The sequence below is a fragment of the Macaca thibetana genome, chromosome 10, assembly GCF_024542745.1.
Source record: "Macaca thibetana thibetana isolate TM-01 chromosome 10, ASM2454274v1, whole genome shotgun sequence".
NCBI classification, from domain to species: domain Eukaryota; kingdom Metazoa; phylum Chordata; class Mammalia; order Primates; family Cercopithecidae; genus Macaca; species Macaca thibetana.
Window position 1 is genome coordinate 37,628,676 of NC_065587.1, and position 14,320 is coordinate 37,642,995.

General features: G+C 52.7%; 3 protein-coding genes across 6 annotated transcripts in view; 1 reads left to right on the forward strand and 2 right to left on the reverse strand.

The window, feature by feature from the left end:
- PSMA7 (proteasome 20S subunit alpha 7) overlaps nt 1-14,320 on the forward strand; it is a 189,055-nt gene that overhangs the window by 42,194 nt on the left and 132,541 nt on the right. The window contains exon 1 of one of the 3 annotated variants that reach the window (XM_050745109.1): nt 1,311-1,320. The exons of the other annotated variants lie outside the window; for them this stretch is intronic. The gene's annotated coding sequence lies outside the window, so the exon portion shown is untranslated. Of the gene's footprint in view, nt 1-1,310; nt 1,321-14,320 lie in introns of those variants that run through there. 3 annotated transcript variants of the gene reach the window in all.
- ADRM1 (ADRM1 26S proteasome ubiquitin receptor) overlaps nt 1-14,320 on the reverse strand; it is an 83,453-nt gene that overhangs the window by 27,567 nt on the left and 41,566 nt on the right. The window lies entirely within an intron of this gene.
- OSBPL2 (oxysterol binding protein like 2) overlaps nt 1-14,320 on the reverse strand; it is a 59,640-nt gene that overhangs the window by 14,832 nt on the left and 30,488 nt on the right. For both annotated transcript variants that reach the window (XM_050745094.1, XM_050745095.1), the window contains exons 5-8: nt 9,276-9,410; nt 8,126-8,223; nt 2,356-2,538; nt 401-508 (exon numbers count right to left, since the gene is read on the reverse strand). In XM_050745094.1, the coding sequence (XP_050601051.1) occupies nt 401-508; nt 2,356-2,538; nt 8,126-8,223; nt 9,276-9,410 (524 nt within the window). The remainder of the gene's footprint in view (nt 1-400; nt 509-2,355; nt 2,539-8,125; nt 8,224-9,275; nt 9,411-14,320) is intronic.

Below are 14,320 nucleotides of genomic sequence, written 5' to 3' on the forward strand. Positions count from 1 at the left end.
AGGTGAATCGTATGATGCATCAATTATACCTCACTAAAGTGGTGAAAAGGCAAAGCCCACCAGTCATAAGCTTCCAGGAACAGGGCATTCGAGCCTGGACAGTGGCCAATGGCTGCGGACGGCCACCGCGCTGCACCTGGCAATGACACAGCTCTTCGGCATAGCTCAAAGCCTTCAAGTAACGACCGTGACTACAAATGAGGCCGTGAACGAGGAGCACCCATGGCCAACACCGGTCAGAGTCAAGTCCAGGCAGCTGCTATGCCTGGGCTGGTGGGGACACGGCAGCAGCTCGTTGAGGCTGAGCTAAAGCCCACCAGGAGCACGGACGCTCACGCTCCCTGGCTCACCATCCCCACCCGGAGCCTCGCACTCTCACCCAACAGTGGGGTGCTGTCACCTGTGGTTTAAAATCTCCACTGTCCCATACTGCTCTATCCACAGCTTCCCGATGATGACGTTGTGGACACAGCAGGTGGGGTTGGTCCAGGTGTAGGCTTCGTTATGTCTGTGAAGACACCAGAAAACAAGCGGTCAGAGCGCAAGACACGACGTGACCTAAGATGCAACGACCAGGCAGTGCTGGGTCACAGCAGCTGGCGCCCGCAGGACAGCAGCATGCTGCTTTGAAGCCCCTGCGACGGAGGCCGTGTATTTAGCATGCGTTTGAAATGTACTTCTTCTTTCCTTTGTAGCATCTACAAAGCTTTCTACTTAAATGTCAAGACATGTTAATAAGCAATCAAAGAAGACTGAACAAAGAGAAATGGCTTTCCTGTGAAGTCGTCAAAAGAAAAGCGACCTCCCCAAACACACATGGCAGTAACGCAGGGTCCTGGGCACGCGGCCCTGGCTACCTGAGGAGCCGGCTCGTGGCTGTGGAACACACATGGCAGTAATGCAGGGTCCTGGGCACGCGGCCCTGGCTACCTGAGGAGCCGGCTCGTGGCTGTGGAACACACATGGCAGTAATGCAGGGTCCTGGGCACGCGGCCCTGGCTACCTGAGGAGCCGGCTCGTGGCTGTGGAACACACATGGCAGTAATGCAGGGTCCTGGGCACGCGGCCCTGGCTACCTGAGGAGCCGGCTCGTGGCTGTGGAGGGTGCAGGGTTTTCACCGCACTCCACATACTTGTTTCTTTTATTCCTCATCCTTCCAAATGGCCCCGCCCAAGAAGAAAACACCCCACAAATGTGAGGCAGCAGATCAGCAGCCCCATGTTCTAAGGGGCTATGTGGAGGAGCCCCAGTGAAGGCAGAAATCCACTCAGAGCAGGGCAGTGTGTGACACGTGTGGAATTCTCTGAACTTCCTGGGGGTGGAACCCAAATGCGTTCATCAGCAAGGTGTGCAACTTTATCAGCAACGTGTGCAACTTTTCATTTCTGCACGCCTCTTCCTAAGAAAGCAAGGCCACTGCACAACAGGCACAAGGCTGCACCAGCCCCGGGACACACTCTCAGGTGCTTCTCCAGGTCCTTGTGGAACCTTCTAGCCACCATCCAGGCAGGGCCAATGTGAAGCAAAACCCACATCAAATGCTTCACCAGGCAAGGTGTTGTTTATTACTTATTTCTGTATGTATTGTTAGGACCTGGTGCCTACAACAAGACTGTAGGCAGTGGCTTGGCAAGACTCGCATCTCCGGACTGGTGGCCCAGGAGGACGCCAGCATCCGGTCTGTGTCTGCCAGGTCTTAGGGGCCGGCGTTTGTTGGAGACTTGTGTTTTGCTCTGAGGAGTCTTTGGTGGACACTGGCTTGGGAAGCATTCAGGCTGAGAGTGAAGAGCGGCAGTGAGCGGCCTCTCGGAGGGCCCCCTCCAATGCTGTTTCAAATTCCAACCCTAAGTCACCCCTGCCACGGGTGGGGGAGTGTGCAAAGGGCCACTTCCCTGGCTTCCTTCTCAGCTCTCTCCCCCGTGGGAGGCAGGACCCTGCAGCAAGCAGCCCTGAAGGGGCCCTGCCAGCAGGCAAGAAGGGGAGCCGGGACACAGGCACCATGGGAAACCCAACCCTCATCCCCACCGCAACCTCACGGTCCCTAGCCCTCAGAAACCCTGCCAGACTGGTGTGGAAGCTGCTACATTTGGGGCTGTTAGGCAGTAAAAGACAAGGAATACAATGAATGATGACTGAAAGGGGTGCGAATTCCAACTGCAGAGGTGAGGGCGCCCCCCAGCAACACGCGACCCTGGTCAGGAAGCTCATCTGAAGACGTTTCTGCTGTGGGGAGGTCACCACCTCAGGAGAAAAATCACAGGGTTTCCTCCGGAAGGAAGGCTTCCCTCCACATCACCAGCACCCATTTCAGTTTCTGCAGGAGGCGGCTCTCGGCAGGACGCACCAATACTCACTTGAGCAGCTCCAGTGTGATGGTGCCTCGGGGCTCCGCCTCCACGCTTTTGCCCCAGAACTTGAGCTTGGGGTAGATGGAGCCGTGGAACAGGAAGTCATGGTTGAGGCCTTCCGAGTGGAACGCACTGATGGGGGGATGGTGACTGACCTGTTCCGATATAAATCGGAATCCTAAATCTTCCCTAGGTCCAAGAAAAGAAAAAGAGAAACAGACACATTAATGGCAGCAAAATAAAAGAAAGGGCAGCTCAGACATCGTGCAGAGCCCCTCACGGGACGCTGGGAAGCAGGGGCCCTCCGTGCCACAAGATGTGGCAGAAACACCCAACACCGCCTCTCCAACATCGCACTCGGCCTAACATTGGCAATAGACACACACATAAACATGGCTTCCAGAGCACATCTGACCCACCCAGAGAGGGCAATGGTGCAGGAGGGGGCCTCCACCCCAACGCCCCACTTGCTCTCCATGGGACCACCCGGGCCACAGCGGTGTCTCGCCAGAGGTGCCCAGAGATGTGGATAAGTGACCCTTACAGACCCCTGACTCCAAACCCTCAACCCTGAGGGACCCCCACTGCCTAGGAACTCAGGACACTAAACCCTCTCTGAAGAGGGTGCCCCTTCCTCACCTTTCTACCAGGCCCCTGAAATTTCCGAGATGGAATGGCTTATACCCCAAAATATTCCTGTCCAGGAAACAGGATTTTTAGTATACTCTCTTTTTCAATCAAAATGTCAGCTTTTAATTGTTCCGGAACTGTGAATACACCTACAGGTGTAGTCATTAAAAATTAGAAAAGCTAAACCACATAATTACCAACTTAACTGGAATCAGAATTTCCAATCATTACAGAGGAAGGAAAGTTGAAAAATTAGATTTTAAAAGGTTGACTACCAAGGTATGTAATTTACAAAATGAATACTTGTCTAAGAAAGGAATGTGTATTTTTAGCTGTAACAAGGAATCTGTAGGGATCCAGGGTATTGGGAAAGGACTTGGTTCACGTCCATGGCCCCTAACCTGACAGACTGCCAAGGTCTCACAGACGCACAGCACATGGCAGACACTGGCAAGGACGATCTGGAAGTGAATGCGTGACAGACGACGTGTGTCGGGGTGTCGGCGTGAAGAAGGTGCGTAGCTTGCTTCCGGCTGTGCAGCAAGAGCTCCGGCCCCGGGTGCAGCCCCTGTGGAAGGCTGCTGGTGGCACGCCCCGCTCCACCCAGCCCAGGCAGCTTGCATTCCTTTCACTCACAAGGCTTCTTCTCTATCATCTAGAACTTCTTTCCTATTCTGATTTATCTTTTTCTTTTTTTTGAGATGGAATCTCAAAATCTCTGCCACCCAGGCTGGAGTACAGTGGCGCAATCTCGGCTCACGGCAACCTCTGCCTCCAGGTTCAAGCGATTCTCCAGCCTCAGCCTCCTGAGTAGATGGGACAGGTGCATGCCACCACGCCCGGCTAATTTTTTGTATTTTTTAGTAGAGACAAGGTGTCACCATGTTGGCCAGGCTAGTCTCGAACTCCTAACCTCAGGCGATCTGCCCACCTCAGCCTCTCAAAGTGCTGGGATTACAGGCGTGAGCCACCGCGCCCAGCCTGATTTATCTTCTTCAAGACATTTTAATCATTTTCTAAGAGCCAATCTCGTGAATGCCTCCGACGGTGGCACAGCACGCTGACCAGAGGACGGGAAGGCTGGCAGCAGCAACAGGCTCAAGAGAAATATCGAGAAAAGGAAGCACACTCTGCGTGAATTCAGAACAGAAGACTCCCGCACAAGTGATTCTCGTGGCCAGTCTTTCCCTTGTCCAGGCCTCAGCCTCCCCTTTCCCAGAAGCAGAAGCAGGGCTGCTCCCTGCAGCGTGTGCCAAGACCCACTGCTCCCTGCAGCGTGTGCCAAGACCCACCGTCGCCTGCTGGACCCTGCTGTCACCACGCCACACTCTGTCCAAACTATCTTGCTTGCTCAAAGGCAATGACATCTAGAGAACAGGTGCTCGGCTGCCCAGCGCCAGCCAACTTCTAAATCAGACGAAAAACACAAAGTTGGCATTCACGCATGGGCAGCGTGTGGGTAAGGACCAGCAGCTGACCCAGCCAGCATGAGCCAGAAACACTAGAATTTGAAGCTGTGACATTTATGTTGCTTCTCCAAACTGCATAGTGATTTATATACAGAAGTACAGGAAAGCCTGTATTACTAACAACAGCTCCTCCCCAAATGGTCTGACAGCCAGTGCTGACACTCACACTTTCTAGGACAAACATGGGCACACACTTTTAAACTTTTTTTTTTTTTTTTTGAGACAGAGTCTCGCTCTGTTGCCCAGGCTGGAGTGCAGTGGCCGGATCTCAGCTCACTGCAAGCTCCACCTCCTGGGTTTACGCCATTCTCCTGCCTCAGCCTCCTGAGTAGCTGGGACTACAGGTACCTGCCATCTCACCCAGCTAGATTTTTGTATTTTTTTTTAGTAGAGATGGGGTTTCACCAGGTTAGCCAGGATGGTCTCGATCTCCTGACCTCGTGATCCACCCGTCTTGGCCTCCGAAAGTGCTGGGATTACAGGCTTGAGCCACTGCGCCTGGCCACACTTTTAAACTCTTTACACACCAGAAGAAAGCCCATTTGAAGCAAACCAAATCCCACAACCACTTGCTCACTATTGATAAAAATCTCAACCATGGCCGGGCATGGTGGCTCACGCCTGTAATCCCAGCACTTCGGGAGGCCAAGGTGGGCGAATCACCCGAGGTTGGGAGTTCAACACCAGCCTGGCCAACAAGGTGAAACCCTGTCTCTACTGAAAACAAGAGAATTAGCCGGGCATGGTGGCACACGCCTGTAATCCCAAATACTCGGGAAGCTGAGGCGGAGAACAGGGAGAATTGCTTAAACCCACAGGCGGAGGCTGCAGCGAGCCGAGATCATGCCACTGCCTTCCAGCCTGGGCAACCAATGGAGACTCCGTCTCAAAAAAAAAAAAAAAAAATTCTCAATAATTAATAACACATAAAATACAATAAAGGGTCCCATACAGTGACCTGAAGTTTCAAAGGAACTGCACTTCTTTGAACCAAAGATGTCACTAATTGCACTGCACACCATTATTTTATGAAAGAAAAAAAAAATGCTACAAATGAAACTATGACTTGGGCTGGGCGCAGAGGCTCACACCTGTAATCCTAGCACTTTGGGAGGCGGAGGTAGGCAGATCACTTGAGCTCAGGAGTTCAAGACTAGCCTGGGCAACATAGCAAAACACTATCTCTATTGAAAATACCAAAATTGGCCGGGCGCAGTGGCTCAAGCCTGTAATCCCAGCACTTTGGGAGGCCGAGACGGGCGGATCACGAGGTCAGGAGATCGAGACCATTCTGGCTAACACGGTGAAATCCCATCTCTACTAAAAAAATACAAAAAAACTAGCCAGGCGAGGTGGTGGGCGCCTGTAGTCCCAGCTGCTCGGGAGGCTGAGGCAGGAGAACGGCATGAACCCAGGAGGCGGAGCTTGCAGTGAGCTGAGATCCTGCCACTGCACTCCAGCCTGGGTGACAGAGCAAGACTCCATCTCAAAAAAAAAAAAAAAAGAAAATACCAAAATTAGCTGGGCATGGTGGCACATGCCTGTAGTTCCAGCTACTTGGGAGGCTGAGGTGGGCAGATAACTTTAGCCCAGGAGGTTGAGGCTACAGTGAGCTGTGATCATGTCACTGCACTTCAGCCTGGGGGACAGAGCAAGACCCCATCTCAAAAAAAAAAGGAGTACAAAACTGACATGTTGAAGTGCTGCAACATGAAAAATGTGTCTTAGAATCCATGAAACACTGTAATTTAGAAAAAGTTTTAATATCACAGGAAAATTATGACATACTGTTAAATAAAAAGGGATACAAATTAACATCATATTTTAAGAAAGTAACAAAATGCTGACACCTATCTTTATTTTTTTAAAGAGACAGGGTCTGGCTCTGTAGTCCAGCTTAGAGTGCAGTGGCACGATCACTGTAACTTTGAACTCCTGGGCTCGAGTGATGTTCCTGCCTCGGCCTCCCAGGTTGCTGGGATTATAGGCATGAGCCTAGTCAGCTATTGTCTTTTATGGGATTATGCCTGATTTATCTTTTCTACCTTTCTCAATGTTACACATTTTCTATAAAGAGCACATTCTTATAATTAAAAAACAAACAGACTTCATAATAAAATAACCCAACAGAATATCAACTAAACCAGAATCCAAATAAGAGGCTAATTGTTTTGGCTCAACTCCCTTTTTCATAGAAAAATAATAAAACAAGATGATAAACGAGCCTGCCTTCCCTCCCGTCTGCACTCTGTTCCTGGGCAGGGAGGCGTGCAGCCCAGCAGCCTGTAGCAAACAGCTTGCATTCTGCACAGCAGGCTTGTCTAGATAACCACCCACGCCCCTCCAGCAAGCTCCTTCTCCCCGGGCAGGCGGAGCGAGCTCTGTGTGCTGGGCTACCTCGACAGTCGGAGGAGTGAAGGGCGTCCCACCAGCAAGCTCCTTCTCCCCGGGCAGGCGGAGCGAGCTGTGTGCTGGGCTACCAGACAGTCGGAGGAGTGAAGGGTGCAGCTGAGAGTGCCCTGCCCCTCCCTCCTTCAGTACCATAGCTTAGCCCTGTCACAGAGACAGGGGCTCAACTGTGCTCCGCTGACTCTCCCTACACATCTGTCCGTGGGCACCCGCATGCATCTACAAGAGAATGAGGGGGTCCACGGGCAGTGGAATAAAAATCATTTTAGACATCACCAAACGGCCCTGAAGGAAGCCACACACATCTATTCTCTCATCCACAGCCACCCGGAGCCCCAGCCAGGCTGCTCGATGGCTGAGGAATTACCACACTGCCACACTCATGCTGCGGTCTGGCCTGCTTCTGACTTCCTTTGTTGGTTTGGGTAGGCACTGTCACCAGGGCAGAATCTCAGGATGATTCTGTGAATAACCACAGCAGTCCCCGGGGCAACCAGGTGGGTGAAGAGAACCCCAACCAGTCCTTCCAGAGGCCCAGCCGCAGACAAAGTGATATGGGGCCTGGCTGGACCTCTGGGGTCAGAGTTCTGGGACTTGGAGTCAGTCTCAGGTCTGTAAGGTGAGGGCCACCAGAGACAGGAGGGAAGCTGAGGGGACTCTAGGAAGGGACAGCAACGCTGCCTAGAAGAAAGTTCCATAGGAAGAAGTTTCAGGGATGTCTGGAGATGAGGCATGGTCTGGTTAACTCTCCCTTGGCCAGGGCCGTCTGACCATTGCTAAAACTCTGGGGAGGCTGTGTGGTGGCAAACGTGGCCTTGGGAGTGAAACTCCTCTTTGCAATCATTCCTGTCTCCGGATTTACCTGCTTTTTCAATAGCATTCACTGAATACTTTGGTAAAACAGCCTAGTTTTGCTCATTAGTACCTATTTCCATTTTCGGTGAAGCTCACAACAATCCTACACATTTCACAGACGTTGCACACACACGGAAGCGTCTACGGTACACGCTGTCTCCACGCTTGAGTCGAACACACTAAAATATCTCATTGCCAATGCTTTACACTCACTCAGACACCGTGGCACTGTTAGCACAACACCCCATGTGTGTGAAACATCTCGCCTACAGCATCCAAACGCTTTAGTGAGCTCTTAATTCAAACAGTTTATTCTCAGAGCAGTGGAATCAATGCTAGTGAAAGAATCAAACTCATCTGTCATCCAAGGAATTCCATTTACAAGATATTTATGATGGGCCTTTTTCCCTTACCTGATTAATTCATACGTTTCTCCCAAGAGTGGATTAAATGGTTTGCCGGTCCTCTCCCACTGGGAAGCCACGGCCGAAACAGCAAAAGCAGCCACAGACTGTAAATAATCCACAGGACGGGCAGGAACAGCTTCAGTTACGAAATGCGCCGGAGAAGACGGCCTCTCGTGGAGGGCGGTGGGCACCTGGTTTCTGTCACTATTTGTTCCGTGTGATTTTTCAATTTTCTCCAAGCAGTGTGTCTGAGATTATAGGACTTCCAGGGAACGCCCTTCATCACCCGCCACTCCGTCGACAGCACAGAAAGAAGGAACTGGGTGCTGCCTTCCACCCCCGGGGCCGCGCCCTTCCTGGCAGACGCTGCAACAATGTCAGTCACTCTGTCTCACATGCACACACAAGGCCACACACTCAACACGCACCCCCCAAGCACGCATTCACAGAGGCATGCGCACACACGCGCACAGGGACACGCACTATGTGCGCCCACAGTCACACACTTGTATTTTGTTATTTTTTAAACACAGGGTCTCACTCCATCACCCAGGCTGGAGTGCAGTGGCATCATCATAGCTCACTGTAGCCTCTAGCTCCTGGGCACAAGTGATCCTCTCTCATCAGCCTCCCAAGTAGCTGGCATTGCAGGCATGCACCACTGCACCTGCCTAAATTTAAAAAAAAATTTTGTAGAGATGTGGTCTCACTGTGTTGCCTAGGCTGGTCTCAACCTCCAGGAGCGATTCATCCACTCAGCCTCCCAAAGTATTGAGATTACAGGCGTGAGCCACCGTGCGTGCCCAGCCCACAGTCACACACATACACACACACGGGGCGCGGTGGTACAACAGGACCCCAGAGAAGCCCGAGGGCAAAGCCCGCCACCACCTTCCGTTCCAAGAGGCGGAGACTCCCGGCGGGAGGCGGCAGCAGGGAGCTCCTGGGGCCACTGAGAGCTCAATGGCATTTCCTGCAAGTTCTGTCATCACATACCTGGACAAATGCCATGGCTGCCAGGCAGGATGGCACTGAACACTGGGGGGAGCTGTGCGAGCCCTTCTCACAGATGCCCGGGGCCCCAAGACTGTGTGGCCAGACATTCAAGGGGTGTCACTTTCGTGACAAACTCCCGCCTGGCACTCCTAAGGCCCACCTGCATCCTCTCCAGGGGCTGGGGCTGGCAGGAGGCCCTGTGGATGAGGTACACGTGCTCCATGTACTCTGTGATCCGCTGCAGGAAGCTCAGAGGCTCGTTGAAGGCGATTGGCATCGTGATCTTGGACAGCTCCTGAAAAGATGGGGAAGACCCGCTGGTTACTGCTGCCTTCCTGACACCGCGGGGCTGCTCCAGGCCCCTACTCTGAGCATTCCTTTATGGAGCCGCAGACTCTGGGGTTGAACCGGATCTTCAAACCCCCCATGGGTGAGCCACTCCCTGCCCCATCAGCCCTGCCCTGTGAGCCTCGCTGCCATCAGACCTAACTCACAATCTGCGCTGAGCCTGCAGAGGTCTCTGGCGTGACACCCTGAATCCTCTCTGCCTCCCTAGCCCACTGCCCCATTCTCAACACACAGACTGCCACAGGGGCTCCTGGGCCCACCCACGCCCCCTCCCCCACTCCACATCTTCTCCACCCCACTTCCAGAGTAGTGGCCCAGGCTGGGCACGGTGGCTCAGGCCTATAATATAAGCATCCTGGGAGGCCGAGGTGGGCAGATCCCTTGAGGTCAGGAGTTCAACACCAGCCTGGCCAACATGGTGAAACCCCGTTTATACTAAAATTACAAAAATTAGCCATGCATGATGGCGCACACCTGTAATCCCAGCTACTCGGGAGGCTGAGGCAGGAAAATCGCTTGAACCCAGGAGGTGAAGGTTGCAGTGAGCCGAGATTGTGCTATTACACTCCAGCCTGGGAGACAGAGCCAGACTCTGTCTCAAAAACAAACAAACAAACAAAAAACAAAGTAGTGGTCCCAAAGTAGAGCCACCCACGCCATTAAAAAATAGTCCCTGGCTTCCCATCCCCTCCAGGATGCCACGGACATGCCTGAACCTGGCAAATGAGGTCTCCTATAACATGGCTCCATGCAGCTTTCCCCTAAGGCCTTCCAAGTTGGCAAAGGTGCCTCAGGTGTCTGCTCCCAGGCCCCGGGCAGCGCAGAGCAGGTGCATGGCTTAGTGGTGGAAGCTGGGAAGGTGCCAAGGGGACAAGTGCCCACAGGGGCCACTCTTCCTGCTGGGCTTCTAGGAAAGGGATCCCAACAGCTGGGCAGCATGCATTCCAGGAAAGCATAACTGTGTACCTCAGGGCAGGCTCTTCAGGAAGGAGCAGGGTCTGGGGTGGCCAAAGCAGAGGCAGAGGGAGAGGGATAAGGAGAGGACCCAAGTTCCCAAAACTCAGCGTCTGTGCTGGGAGGGGGGCTCTGCTCAGACGCTGGGTCAAAGACAAGTGCAGGGACCGAGGCTGAGAGTACAGGGCAGACACACAGAGCCTGCAGCTCAGGCTGCTGCAGGGGCGACCAGGCCCCAGGTGGCACCGGACACACAGGGACTGTGGGCTTAGGAGGGGCTAGAACTGGATTCCAACTGAGGCAGCCCCAGCACGTGGGTGTGGCCAAGACTGCACAAGGGAATGTGGCTGCTGAGGAAAGCAGGAAGAGATGTGACCCTCATGATCAGAGCTCAGCACTGCAGGAGCACGTGGGAGAGAAAGAGAGAAGCCCCGAAAGAATGAGCAGAAAAGCAGACAGATGGAGGAGCATTTGCAATTTACATTCCAGACCAGGGTCAACAGCCCTCCCATGCTCTAAACACCTGGTGAACTAGAAGAAGCCACAGTCCACAGCGGCCAGAGATGGGGCCAGGGAGGCCAGGAAGGAAGTGCGGCTGGCGGCCCTGAGCACTGGGGAGACGCTGCCTTGCTCAGGCAGGAGAGATGGTATTGCAACTGCGTGCAGCTCCCACCTGGAGAAAGCCCCCTGGCTGTTGTGGAAATGCACAGTGATGCAGCCCCACAGAGAAGACCGGGCCGCTTCCAGCAAACTCTACGGGTATCTGCCCCTGACCGAGCAGCCCCACTTCTAGGAACCTACACGCAGGGCTCTTTACCCCCCAGAGCCTCGGCCAAACACACACGCAGGGCTCTTTACCCCCCAGAGCCTCGGCCAAACACACACGCAGGGCTCTCTGCTGCAGCACGACCGGATCCATGAAAGACCAAAAATGACCCGTATGTCCAACAACAGAGCACCAGTCCAATGAGCTAGGGGGCAGCCATGTGAGGGAGCGCCATGCCATTAAAAGATTAAGAAGTCAGCTAAGCGAGATGGCTCATGCCTGTAATCCCAACACTTTTGGAGGCCAAAGCGGGGAGGACCACTTGAGGCCAGGAGTTTAAGACCAGCCTGGGCAACAAAGTGAGACCCTGTCTCTACAAAAAAAAAAAAAAATTTTTTTTTGAGTTGGAGTCTCGCACTGTCACCTGGGCAGCAGTGCAATGGCGCGATCTCAGTTCACTGCAACCTCTCTGCCTCCTGGGTTCAAGAGACTCTCCTGCCTCAGCCTCCCGAGTAGCTGGGATTACAGGCATGCAGTGCTATACCCAGCTAATTTTTTGCATTTTTAGTAGAGACGGGGTTTTACTATGTTGGCCAGGCTGGTCTCGAACTCCTGACTTCATGATCCGCCTGCCTCGGCCTCCCAAAGTGCTGGGATTACAGGCGTGAGCCACTGCCAAAAATTTTTTTAAAAGTAGCTGGGCATAGTGTTGGGTGCCTGTAGTCCCAGCTACTCCAGAGGCTCATGTAGGAGGTTCACTTAAGCCCAGGAGATTGAAGTTACAGTGAGCCATGATCCTCCCACTGCACTCCAGCCTGGGTGACAAAGCAAGACTCAGTCTCTAAAAAGAAATAATTAATTAATTAATTAAGAAGTCACTGCGTATTGCTATAGATATACCACCAAATTTGAAAAGGTGGAGAAAGTCTCTCATTTACATAAAGAAGTGGGGAGAAGATACACACAGAATCAGCTGTGTGATGCATGAAAGATGTGCCCTAAACGTGGCTCCTGGTCACCTGTGGGGAAAGCAGAGAGCACCAGGAGGGCACAGGGACAGGAACCCGACCCTCCTGGAATACACCTTACGTGATAAATTTGACGCAGGACCCATAATTTAAAAAGAAAATTAAGCCAGGCGCGGTGGCTCAAGCCTGTAATCCCAGCACTTTGGGAGGCCGAGACGGGCGGATCACGAGGTCAGGAGATCGAGACCATCCTGGCTAACACGGTGAAACCCTGTCTCTACTAAAAAATACAAAAAACTAGCCGGGCGAGGTGGCGGGCGCCTGTAGTCCCAGCTACTCGGGAGGCTGAGGCAGGAGAATGGCGTGAACCCGGGAGGCGGGGCTTGCAGTGAGCTGAGATCCTGCCACTGCACTCCAGCCTGGGTGACAGAGCGAGACTCCGTCTCAAAAAAAAAAAAAAAAAAAAAGAAAATTAAATTTTAAAAAGTCATCTCTCGGGCTGGTGCGGTGGCTCATGCCTGTAATCCCAGCACTTTGGGAGGCCGAGGCGGGTGGATCACCAGGTCAGAAGTTCGAGACCATCCTGGCTAACACAGTGAAACCCCGACTCTACCAAAAATATAAAAATTAGCCGGGCGTGGTGGCGGGCACCTGTAGTCCCAGCTACTCGGGAGGCTGAGGCAGGAGAATGGCATGAACCCGGGAGGCGGAGCTTGCAGTGAGGCGAGACTGTGCCACTGCACTCCAGCCTGGGCAACAGAGCAAGACACTGTCTCAAAAAAAAAAAAAAGTCATCTCTCAATATCAAAAATGAAACGAATGAACTTACATCATTCCCTTGGTGGCACAATCACCCAGAGAAGAAGCACCCAGTGGTTTGGAAATGCAGGCATTTGGCCGGGCGTAGTTGGCTCACGCTTGTAATCCCAACACTTTGGGAGGCCAAGGTGGGTGGATCACAAGGTCAGGAGTTTGAGACCAGCCTGGCCAATAAGGTGAAACCCCATCTCTACTAAAAATACAAAAAAAAAAAATTAGCCAGCCATGGTGGCGGGCGCCTGTAGTCCCAGCTACTCGGGAGGCTGAGGCAGGAGAATCACTTGAACCCAGGAGGCAGAGGTTGCAGTGAGCTGAGATCACACCACTGCACTGCAGCCTAGGTGACAGAGCAAGACTCTTTCTCAAAAAAAAAAAAAAAAAAAAAAAAACGCGGGCATTTGAGATACGCCCTGAGGACAAAGACAACTGGCAACTGCAGGAGCCACAGACATGCGCTATCTCAGCAAAGACACTGTCAGCAGCAGAGCTGGTCCCGCAGGTATGTGGGGCAAAGTGAGTGAGTCACAACTACGTGCTGGTCTAAATCTATCCTCGCCAGGGCTGCCGAAAACTGGGACTGTCAGTGAGGGAGAAAAGAGATGCAGACACGAGGCCGCAGAGGTTAGGTGGAGCCTGCTGGCCCGAATTGGAAGCATCACTGAAACAAACAAAAACACAGTTCCTAGCTGTAGGAACAGCCCTCGAAATAAGACCACCCCAGTGGCCTCCTCAGAGCCTGGCTGTGGTCCTGAATTCTCCTTCTCTCCCTGGACAAGTAGCTGATTCCACACCCCAGACAGTAAATGCACAGGAGAGGCCTGAAGCTCCTTTTGTAAAGGACTCCAGGCCACCTTGAATAGACTCTCACTGACCAAAGATGGAACAATCTGTGGACTGGAAGACATCAATAAGTTAAATGCTAGGAGGTAAACAAAAGACAAACTAGCTGGTTACATGAGTCACACTGGATGACGCCAGTGAAAGAACACATTATGTGAAAACTTCAATAAGGAGGAAGAATCGCTCACTGGTCCTGACTTTCCTACATAAACTGCATTTACAGCAAAGGAAGTGGAGCCTCTCACCACAGAAATATCCCTGGCAATCAATAAAGGGTGATCACGTTGGCACAGCTCCAACCAGCATGTCCTCCTGAGTTAATGGACCCAGGCTCTGAGTGCTCACAGCTGTTTTTGTTAGAGACAGGGTCTCGCTCTGCCACCCAGGCTGGGGCACAGTAATGTGATCACTGGTCACTGCAGCCTCAACCTCTCAGGCTCTAGCGATCCTCCTGTATCAGCCACTCGAGTAGCTGGGAGCCTGGGCATGGACCACCATGCCCGGCTAATT